This window comes from Eublepharis macularius, chromosome 6 (assembly GCF_028583425.1).
Source record: "Eublepharis macularius isolate TG4126 chromosome 6, MPM_Emac_v1.0, whole genome shotgun sequence".
Taxonomy (NCBI): Eukaryota; Metazoa; Chordata; class Lepidosauria; order Squamata; family Eublepharidae; genus Eublepharis; species Eublepharis macularius.
In genome coordinates this window covers 22,119,921-22,132,020 of record NC_072795.1, presented here as the reverse complement: position 1 = coordinate 22,132,020, position 12,100 = coordinate 22,119,921, and the positions used below count along the sequence as shown (strand labels likewise).

At 42.5% G+C, this 12,100-nt stretch overlaps 1 protein-coding gene across 1 annotated transcript in view; it reads right to left on the bottom strand.

Annotated features, from left to right (window-relative positions):
• Positions 1-3,398: 3,398 nt before the first annotated feature.
• The window catches only part of PLD1 (phospholipase D1), a 174,170-nt gene continuing 165,468 nt past the window's right edge, over positions 3,399-12,100 (bottom strand). Inside the window, exons 25-26 of the mRNA XM_054982555.1 lie at positions 10,921-11,035; positions 3,399-10,142 (exon numbers count right to left, since the gene is read on the bottom strand). Coding sequence (XP_054838530.1) covers positions 9,918-10,142; positions 10,921-11,035 — 340 coding nt within the window. The 3' untranslated portion in view covers positions 3,399-9,917. The remainder of the gene's footprint in view (positions 10,143-10,920; positions 11,036-12,100) is intronic.

Genomic DNA, 12,100 nt, shown 5'->3' with positions numbered 1-12,100 from the left:
TGTCGTACTGAGCCTAGCCTGGCGGTTGACAACAAATTCCTCCTGTGGTTAAAAGAGGAAACAGCTGTTACAACCGTGTGGTACTGACTGGGCAAATTCTGACATCTTTATGGCATTCGCCCTGTGTTTTCCTGCAGTAGCTGGAGGTTGGTCTCCAGCCACATTATCTGTGAGGGGTCTGATTGGAACCGACTGTGCCATAGTTATCTTAGGGGCCACAATTGTGTAAATTGGCATGAAGCAAGAGCATAGTTAATTGGGACACAGAAGTCACAGCAGCCAAGGATTAAGGGTTGTCAATCCGCTTTTGTTTCCTTGTCCCCTCCTCAAAGAGCCTAAGGTGTTCCTCTCAGATGCAAAACTACTTTGAAAACGTCATGGCTGCTTTAGGCCTCTTTTCCTCCTAGAGTTCAGCTGTAATACTCCACTCCTTTTCAGGCACTGTATAGCTGGCATTCCTATTTTGCATACTGCAAGTGTGCACTATGCATAGTCCCCTTGGTAAGCACAAGAGCCATTTTGTATGAAAAGGGCATAACCTTATTTTGTAGCTTCAGTATGTGCAAATACTACATGTATTCCTAAAAAACCTGGCTTTCAGACAGCACATAAAATGGCTGGAAAATACACATGTTGCCCGCTTCACATAACATGGCAGTAGTGCATGCCAACTGGTTCACATATAGTGTGTTCTTCTGGTGTGTGCAAGGCAAGACTGTGAGAAATGTAACACTGGAAAAAGGCTTTTCCTTCTCTGATTTATCCCCCTTTTATTCAGAATTTTATTCAATGCTGTGTCATTTTCAGTTTTGATTGAGCTGTTTCTGTGTTTTCTTCATAAACTGAATTGCAACAGCACTGCATTACGTCAACTCTCTCAGATACCATGGGCACAACTCACAGCTGAGAAGTTAATAAGCTTTGCGGGCCCAGCTAAAGTATCTTCTCCCTCCCTTCCTCCATGAACAAACCATCTATTAGTTGCAAGTAACAGAAGCTAGATTTTTACATGGTATATTTTTCACTGTTAGAAGTGAGCCGCCAGACAATGCCTTGGCAACAAGCCTTTGAACAACTGAGGATTACATCAACTAATAAAGTCTCCCTTTTCATGAAGTAATTGTCCTCTTCAGGTACGTGATGAGCACATAAAGAGAGGTCACCTTGTTGTCTGGTAAGAATTGCTTCCTTTTGACCAGATCAAGAAGCTTTACACAAGCTGAGTTTTTATGCAAGGGGGCAGAGACCACAAACAACAAGGTAACGTAATATCTTAAAATATAGAAAAAAACACAGAAAAAAATATAGAAAAAAACACAGAATGATGGCCACGCCCCTGTACTTGGTTGCATAGTCTCTCCCAAATTAAAAATATTAGTCCAGTATAACACTTTACACCATAAGCAAAGAATTTCCCCAACTGGTAGGGATGTAGAATGACAAAGCTGAGGGCAAGGTAGGGAAAGGTAGTCAAGGGCAGAGAATTTACTCCTCATACAGAAGGTCCCAGGTTCAATCCTCAGCATCTCCAGTTGAAAGGATCAGGTTATAGGAGATGTGAAAGACCTCCACCTGATACCCTGGAGAGCTGCTTCCAGTTTGAGTAGACAGCGCTGACTTTGATGCAGCAAGGGTCTGATTCAGAGCCAAGCTAAAAGTGACGCCTGACACAGCTGTAATGGAGAGCCAAGCTGTAAAACCAGGATGCCTACATTTCCCATCAAAACTTGAGGGAAGCTGACAAGTGTCCAACCTGTGTCAGGCGTCACTTGTAGCTTGGCTTTCAGTATAAGGCAGCTTCATGTATTCATGCAGGTACAAGTCACAGGTCAAGTAGGGCTACCTTACTTTGCCCTGCCGATTTTGTTGTTGGTGATGATGATAATCTCTGATGAAGGACAGTTGTTTGCAACCCAGCAATTGAGATTCATGCACATAAGATCCCATTCCTGTAGACTGGCCCAGAAATATATCTAATAATACTTAAGCAGGAGTCCAATGACGTCTTAAAGACTAACAAAGGTATTTCAACATAATCTTCCACACATCAGATGATGTGAGCTCCGACTCACAAAACCTTACATTGGAATATATTTTGTTAGTTTTAAAAGTGTTCCTGGCCTGTTTAATTTTGCCACAACACAGCTACCTCCCTGGAATTATCACCATAAGAACACAGATAGCCCTTTCGCTATTCCACATATTTTATATTGCTTTAATTCTTACAACAACTCTTCGGTAAAAGTAGATAATTTCCATATTATAGAGTGGTCTAAGGCTGACCTGCACAATACCCCCTAGTAAGTTTTTAAGGCAGAGGCAAGATTTGACCTGAAGGTTTTTCTGATTCACAGCTTGGTCTCTTAGCCACTCTGTTACGCCGCCTCTTTGCTGGCTTTGTGAGGTGCATTCATATTCAACACATCCAGTGAAATTCCAGTCTGCGCTGCAGTCAAATTTCATCTTGCAAAGTAGGTTCAAATCTGCACCTCCACCTTTTGGGGCTACCCAAAAGTTGTGCATGACTATTTGTTCTGATACTTTAGTTGTTCGGGAGCATATCAGGACAGGATGAATTGTCTTCCCGCCTTGGTCCTCCTGGGACAAAGTCTCTTACCTATCTCATACTTCACCTCGGTTCTGGGTCTTCACGGATCATGGAACTTTTCAGCTTAATGTATCCCAGGTGGGGGAAAGGGGATGAGTGAATAGGAAAGAAATAGGTGTCAACGGGGGGGGGGGGGTGATACAGCCCTGTGGCACCCACAGTCCCCTCTGATGTCCACCAAACATGGGTTAGACCAAGAAGGACCTTCATTCATCCTGGGCCGTTTTCACACATCTTTAAAATAGAGTGATACTTGCAGAACGCTGCCAGTTTCCTCATGTGATTTTTGACGCCATCTGTTTACAAAACGGCAGGCAGTGATGATGGCGCTTTCGTGGCATTTTGTAAACAGATGGCGTCAAAAATTACACGAGGAAGCCGGAAGCCTTCTGTGAGTGTAGCTCTATTTTAAAAATGTGTGAAAACGACCCTCGTTTACTACTTCTGCTCAACAGCCATCCATCAATTTCTTCCTTTCCCCTATAACATGGCCACCACCATAGCTGCATCAAGCAGTGCCAGACCCACCTTGGGCCTATGACCTTCCCCAGTTCTTAACACTGCTATCCTGGTTCTTTAGCACAACGACAGCATTTCCTGTTAGCTCTTTCCGTTGCTCTGCCAAGTCCAGTCTCTGCAGGAATCCATTTACTGCAAAGCTCATATTTACATAAAATTCCCCTCACTGAGCTTTTTAGACAAAAAGGCATACTGTGCTTGATCCAGTGTGAAGGGAGATTACAGCTTCAAGCTTCTAAGTCTCCCAAAATGAAGATGCACGACACAAACATTTCTGACACATTACAGTTTAGTTACATTTTCAGTTGACAAACATATATGTATTTCCAATTACCGTCAAGGGCAGGGGGAATAAAAGCAGGCATTAGCAAGACTAGCAATATATATATTTTAAAAAAGAATGACAAATCTGAATCCTTCACAGAAGGTATATTCACAGTGTTCATATAGTTGCACAGATATATAGAATTGTTCCATACCCTCTGAAATCCAATATGTGCTTTGTCTTGTCACCTACTTAATCTGGCAGACATTTCATTTAAGCGATAGTGGCTTGACCAATCAATTAAAAAGCCAAGTTCGTGTTTTTTCCATTACCTCGGTGTCAAGGATGGAGACAAGTAAATTACAATTATTCTCGGCAATGTTTATTTTGAGAAACCACACCGGTAGGATTACAAGGAGCTCAATGACAACTGCTAGGATAAAAAACAAAGAAATCTGGAGGGTTTTTTCTCCCTGCCTTAAGAAGTCAGAAGGGAAAGAACTTCTGCATCCCAATAGTCTGCTGGTTCAGTCCGGTTCCTGCTGGCTGGAGGATTATTTCAATCAATACTGATTTTAGCCCTTCCATCTCATGGGTTTTTGGATTCCACAGGCTTCAAAACACTATCAGTTACAGCAACGGTAGGCAATCAAGTCTTCACAAAGCTCTAAAAAGTCATGAGTCATGACATTAGGGGTAGTGGCAACCTGGCTATACAGCAATGTGCCTTTTCATCACAGAGTTGGCAGCACACAAGATAATGGACCGGATACTCAGATTCAAACCTTTGGTTGACAGTAGCCTACTCCTGCAGTATGGGATCTGGATTACACAGATTTCCTCCACTCATGCACAAAAAGAAAAAAAAAACCACACGGGGCAACAGCCAATGCTAGCCTAAACCTTCCTATGTTGTCTGTAATGGTTTGTGTGGCAGGCATTGCACACTATGCAGTTTGTGGTTCAATTATTTAAGTATAGTGCCTATGTGCTGCATTGACAGCTGGGCTTCTTACAGTTCTAATACAAGAAAAGTTAATAAGGAACTACAACACAGATCAACAAGGTTCAGTTGTATTCTTGATATGATGCAAGTGCCCCATAAGGAGTACTGTACATCCAGGCCTTTTCAGTCACATATGCACAGCTAACAATGATCCTCTAGTTGTCATATGACATGCTGGAAGACCCATAAGGGATGTCATGGAACCAACTGCGACCAATACTTCCTTACAGGTTTGGGACCCAACAGAACATACATCTCTGAGTAAGCCTCTAGGAGACAACAGGCAGGATTCCAAATAAGCATAACAGCAAAGGTCTAATCTAGGCAGACTGGTCAAAATGGAATGGTTCACCAAGGGGCTGGACACAGTCATGGTCAACAAACAGGCATAACTGACAGTGGGTTGTCAGTTCAAAGGAAGAGAAGTAAGACAGACACTGGAGCAGGTGAACTGGGTAAGCAGAAATTAGTCAGTTTATCATGAAGGGTCTTAATGGTAAATCAAAGACATCTTCATATATCAAGTCCCTCTACCCAAGAATGTTCACATTTTGAAGTTGTTTAGAAAACTATTTCCATAAAATAAAATTTTAATTACATGAAGGTGGAAATAGATTATAACCAGGAACCACTTACACCCATGCAATGAGGAAACATTCATTCATGCCAATGCGAAGTCTAGCAAAAGGCCAGTAGCAGGGGGGGGAAAGAGAGAAGCTATAGGGGCTTTGATGGCTGTAGGTTGGCCACGACATCCTGCTGCCTAGTTGACCAAAGTTGTGGACATTCTTTCTGGGGAGCAGATGGCAATTTTTGTAAAAGCATCAATTAAACGGATAGGCAGCAGGTTGATATTGCCAGCTCACCAGACAAGCTGTCTTGTAGTTGAGTAAAGCACCCTGGCTGGTAAATCCATTCCCCTCCTCTTTCTATGCATTATATTTTAATCCTGCCATTCTTCCAAAGAGCACAACATCCTTGTGACATAACTCAGGCTGAGATACCGTATGTGCTCAAAACCAGTAAGCTCCGAGTGGATTTTAACCCAGGCCTCCCTAGTCTATCCAACAGCAGAATCTCTTCCTACAGTGAATCTCCTTCACTACAAAGCTGAAACGGCTCTTCTGTTACAGAAATTTGTAGAACTTCAAATTTTATCTTTCCGTGTCCAATACAGAGATCCTATAAGTACATGATATTCATTATAAAGCCTGCAACCACGCACGCATGCACGCACACATGAAAACACCACTAAACTAAGAATGGACGTAATGGACAAAGTTTTTTTGGCAGATGTGACGCATGCGATGTCCAAAGAACAAGACATGAGAATGCTGTGGGTCATATGTAGGATAAGTAGGACTGCAGGCCTGTGTTCAGTCCATGACCAGGCCCATGTGCCTTTCTGCTTCTGTCCAAATCCCTGACACCCACGCCGTCTGCAACCTTGAATGTTGGCCTTATGTGAAATGACACATAGTAGATGAAGTGTGATGGCAAAAGCTATCTCTTATATATCAGTGGCTTCATACCACAAATACCCTCTAAGTCTCCTTGAAGCGCTGATGATAGGCGCATACCCAGGCTCCATTGCAAACAGCAGCAAAAGAAAGAATTTGAAAATGCTAGTTTCCTGAGAACCAATAAGGCAACCTAAACAACTTATAGTACATTACAGACACACGCATTATCCATGCAGGTTATCTCTTAAGAGAATGCCGTGCATGAATTATTAAAAGATTCTAACAGACCTCTGATCCACTGACTTTAAAAGGTGCATGTGATTTCTGTTCATGCCACTAATTGACAGCACAAGACTGCAGGCACAGCAGTGAATTGCAACAATCTGGGCTTCTCCTAGAGGAGTGTTAGTTTTTCTTATTTATCGATATAATGGGAAATACCAGGCTGTTCAATACTGCATTAAATTGCTTAAGATACAGATGATAAGGTGCTTTAAGTGAAGAGGAAGGTGCCAGTTACGATTTGCGTTATGCTCTTTAAAAAAAGTTCTAATCTGTTTAAAATAAAGAATATAAATTCCATCTAATTCTCTTACACATTGGCTGCAGAACTTGAGTTCAGGTCTTAGATAAACATACACGGAAATAGTTAAGGAAGCATCCTTTGTTGGTGGTGGAGCTGCAAAGCCATCAGATAGGTCTCCAAGTAACAGCGATAAGCAAGGACTACGACCGAGGATATAGTTCTGTCTCGCCAACTGCAGCCTCCTTCGGCTGTTATTTCTGGCTCCCACGCTTCTCTGCTTCCTAGCATGACCAGTTATGCCCCAGCCAGCCTTCACAGGATGGGGAAACAGGATCTATATTGTTTATATAAAAAGTGTTTGATAAATAGAAACACTTATTAAACTGCTTAATGGTGAACTGGGACTTTCAGGCCTGCTGCAAAGATAACATTGCGCGCACCTCTTTCCATTTTAAACATTTTAACACTGGCACTTTTGAATGTACACGTAAGAACAGCCTTGCTGGATCAGACCAGTAGTCCATCTGGTCCAGTATCCTGTCTCACACAGTGGCCAACCAGTTACTCTGGAGGGCCAACCACAGGGCATAGAGGCTGAGGCCTTCCCCTGATGTTGTCTCCTGGCATTGATATTCAGAGCTACTGCCTCTGAATATGGAGGTTCGCTTTAGTCACCAAGGCTAGTAGTCACTGACAGACCTCTCCTCCATGTATCTGTCAAATCCCCTTTTAAACCTGCCTATGCTTATGGCCGTCCTCTGGCAGGGAATTCCACATTGTAATAACCAGGGCTTTTTTTTTGGGAAAAGAGGTGGTGGAACTCAGTGGGTTGCCCTTGGAGAAAATGGTCACATGGCTGGTGGCGCTTGGCGGCGCGGAGGGCAATCTAAACTCCCCTCTGTCTGGAGATCAGGGGGCGGGGCCACCAGCCATGTGACCATGTTCAAGAGGTTCTGGAACTCTGTTCCCCCGCGTTCCCCCTGAAAAAAAGCCCTGGTAATAACACAGAGATCGTTACACATGTCCTCGGGTTAACTGGAGTGCTCATCTGTTTGATCTTTCTATTGGGAAATCTCCACAGTGGTGCTAGGAATGGCTTCACAGCAGCTTATTTCTGCAAGACGGGAAAGGGAAGGAGGCTTAACTGATGAGATGATGCTTACTTGCAAGGCTGATCCCTCACATGGATTAGGAAAAAAGCCCAATGGCTTGATACAATCTTGAGAAACGGGGCTACCACTGGTGGGCCAGAAAGTCCCTGATCAGCTTCTCAGTAACAGTCACTCTGAAGGAAATGGAGGGCTAGAGATTGGCAACTGGACTTTCATAAGATCAGAGGCATGACCTAGTGAGTCAAAACATTGGTAGACTTTTCTTGGCTGCATTCTCTTGCAAACAGAGTCACACATCTGAGGAAACTGAGTCATAATGTTCCATTATGTGACCCCAAGGTCACAATCAGGATTCCTCCTCGGCATATTATGAGGTGATGACAGAAGTGTTCACTTGGTTTATTTTCTGACTTATCTTCAATACTGACCTGATTTGAAAATCTTACATGATCTTTCTGGTCATTAGGTATGTATTCACGAATATCCTCAAAGATTTGCCACCCAAGCTTGCTAATTCAGGGCGGCATCCCAAGATTGGCTTCCAGTGGGATTATGGTTTCCATTCAAAACTAGTTAGAATGGTTAATGATAGGGGAAGGGGGAAGATTTGAAGAAAAGCAAATTTTTAAAGGCAGCAAGTTGTTAGGGCTATTCCAGAAGTTATGGGAACTGTCTCAATTTGACCCAAATTTAAGGGTCTTTCCAGTCCCCACAATCCCAGGATTCTGCAGCCTTCTCACATACACATTCACACAAGGCATATTGACTGAGAACTGTTCCAGATATTAAACAATGATTTTTTTTTACAGCGTATACAGGGAACCAGAGCCAATCTCATATCCCAGGCAAGTTTATCTAAATGATACCAGACTGGCAAACTCAAGAGGCCAAACTATGTGTTACTTTATGGATCCATAATTTGTGGTTTCATTAAAAAAAAAAGACACTGGAGGGAGGGCTGATATCTGGTTTAGAACAAGGAAAGGAAAGAGTGGGCTGGAACAAAAAAACTGGCATTCCTTGGAGGGCAGAGTCAAAAATGCTGTTCTGGCTTCAAAAATTACTGGCCTTCTGCCATTGAACTGCATTAACAGTACAATTCTAAGAACACTTTCTTGGGAGTAAGCCCCAGTGAATAGGATTCTGAGTAGACCTGCTAAGGATTTTTCTCTAAATATACTTCCTAATGCTGGAATAACCAGCATTGGATTTACTTCTCTACATCCTTTCAAACTAACTAGCATATTTCATTATCATAAAATGCTCACAAGTTAATTGGAAAGGAAAAACATCGGATTCCTCCCCCCCTAGTAAAAGAGTCCAAGACCATGTCACACCATCTTGCATCTTCATTGGTAGAGGGCAATCGGGGCATGAGAACACAAGGATTCTCTGTTGCTGCATGTCCCCAATGAGAGAACAAAACTCACTGGTTCCTTTTCTGGGACTGAGCACCCTGGTAATTTTGTGCACAATGGGGGACAACCATCAATGCTGAGGCTACCAATACGATCTTTAAAGGCTTTCGACCGCTATTGTCGCAATGGAATACATGCAGGCACTCCAGGACTAGAATTATGCCTTGCTCTAAATACAGCTAAAGAACAAAAAAGCTCTGTGCAAACTTTTACAGCCTATGCTCAACAGCTAGTGATCAGAGTCATGCCCAAAGTGGCATCGTGCAGGGTTTCTCAACACTTGTTACACACATTTACAGAACACAAAGAAGTGGTTAAAAAAAGAAAGACGACCTAGACAGCCGTAGGATCAAAGATTTAGGCAACACAAGCAGCCTACCACCCACCATAGATGTAGCATCACAACTACAGCAAATGCATGTTTGCAGCATATGGCTAATAGCCGTATAGATACATGTTCAGTGCATTCTTCATAAACCATATGCATGGATGTGGATTCGTTTTGTCGTGAATTAGAGGTAAATCATATTGGCAGTGGCCTCAGTCATCCTTGTGGTGGCAATGGGTTACCAGTGCAAAAGATGGATAGTAGAAGCCAATGCCTTATTACAGTTGTTCATGGAAAAGTGATTCTGATTCGTGTCTGAAACAACCAGCTGTACAGAGTGAAGCATGCATGGAATATATGAAGTGTGCTGCAATATGATGCACGGTCTTTTGTAGAAAGTGGCTTGTATTTTCACACATACACCCTCTCCAAGATTCCTCGAGAATGGCCTTGTTTCATCACTTAGCAGAACTTGGCTGTTTTCAGTTTTTGTCAGTCATTGGCTGTTTTCAGTTTTTCTCCCAGCAACACAGTTGTTTTGTTGGAAGCTGTTCCATCAAAGGCACTTTTGGATCAGTGGAAATCTTTCCCCCCCACCATGGCAGAAAAGATGCCTGCAACCACAGTCCATTCAATATTTCTTGAACTAAGTGGGGTTTGATCCAATTTTGCTTAAGTCCATGTCTCCATCGGTACCATGGACTCTTTCGTTCCCACAGACGGAAGCAAATTCTCTTCATCCAAGAAACGAAAGGGGAATTGAACTAGAAATCCATGGATCTTTTTGAGTTCTTCAGTTGCCTTAGCAGGATTCTCACAGGCAAGCTTCGATTTTGTGATGAATTCCCGTAGCTGGGTTAAATTGTTCACTTGGTCACTTGGAAGGCATCGGAAAACCTAATTCAAGAGACAGTACGTGAAGAAAAACATATGAGAAAAGAAGTTTTTCCTACAGCTTAACTACACAAGAGGCTTAAACTGGTTTAAAAGTTACTTTCTCTCCCCTAGCAGCTATAGTTGACACAGGACAGGCAATCTATAATACGATTCTTCCTACCTCAAAAAACTAATAACATTCAATTTACATACTACCTTTCAGGACAACTTAATGCCCACTCAAAGCGGTTTACAAAGTGTGTTATTATTATCCTCATGACCTCTGAGGTGGGTGGGGCCGAGAGAGCTCCAGAGAGTTGTGACTGGCCCAAAGTCACCCAGCTGGCTTCAGGTGGAGGAGTGGGGAATCAAACTCGAATCTCCCGATTAGAGTCCTGCCACTGTTAACCACTACACCAAACTGGCTCTAAAACTACAATTCACAGGATATTCTGGCAAAAGACATGACAAAGTTTTAAATATGTTTCCACAGAAAATATTTCACAAAACTCTCTGTTTCTCATTTCCTCTGCACAGAAAAAACTGAGATTTATCCCTGGGTTTATGTGAATATTTTTAGATAAAACTGGAAATTACCAAACTCTGAAAAGGGTAATAGTGGACACTTCTGGGCTTCAAATTCTTCAGGCCCACAACCCCTCAAGGACAGTTAATCTGGCCAAAAGATCTTCTGGAGAATTCTAGAAGAGCCATCTACCCTTCAAATCTCTCACTTGATGACAGGATTTTCCTTACAACTGTCGCTACAAAGAAGTGAAAAGGGAGGGCTACAGTTCACCTTATCAAAAATGGTGGCATTGCGCGCAGCCGTTGCAACCCACACTTCCTTGAAGAATTTGTCAGAAACTGGGTCCTGGAGGTCATTTGGGTCAGTTGCGCTTCCCAGTACAACTCTGAGAAAGGGTAAAAGACAAAGACAAATGAGAGGAAAATTTCTATTGAAGAACTCATGGGATAATTCTCAAGAATGTGAAAAATAGATCCAAGCACTGGGAAGATGTTCTGGAGTTTTCCCCTACAAAATCCAACTAAAGGTTGAGACTAATTATCAGCCTAAGATTTGGCCACTCCATTCCAGTGTGTTATTTTCTCACATAAAAATGTCATGAATTCATTTTTTCTGTGAGGTCGTCTGAGAGGCACACATTTCCATTAGGCAGCGGGAACGAGAGAGAGAGGGGCCCATTTAATTTACTGTGTTGCAGCTACACTGCAGCTTATCTGGTCAGTTTGATAGCAGCTGCAATTTCAGAGGGATGGTTAATTATATGTCATACTCCATGGCTGTGATGGCGTTAATTTAAGAGAGATTTTTAAAAGAAAAAAAGTCTTTGGACAAGAAGATATACTGTATTACAAAGAGTTTAAAACTAAGAAAGATAGAAGAAGAAAGTTTCACAGTGAGAAAGAAGTTTCAACATTGGAAATAACGGGTGCTCCAAATCTATCCTCTTTGAGGCAGGGGCAATATTGTTTGTAAAAAGAAGTACAGCTGCAGCATCTTTAGACAGACACAGCAAAGTTCCCAGGGGCATGACTGAGAAGGGAAACTGAAAGAAGTCCAGGTGGGGTAGCTCTGTGACACATTTCCATGCTACATTTAGATTGACAACTATGATGATTTTTATACCCTACATAAGACCCTTTTTGGGCCCAAAATAGACCTGATGATGAGAGATCCATGCACAGATGCTACCACCATTCTGACAAGTAATATAGTCATCTCTCTAGAGATGATACTACATGTACTATTACATCTACTGAAACTGACATGCACTGAGTGAGAGGGTGCACAAGCCTTATGGCCCTGCTCTCTACCCACATGCAACTTCTGGCTTGGAAGCATGGAGTCTATGCATGTAGAACGGGTATGAATGTAGGCTCCATTCTCATGATTAGGAAGGTTTGAAAAAGCAGCATTCCTGATCAAGGGGATGGAATCTACCATTGACACAGTT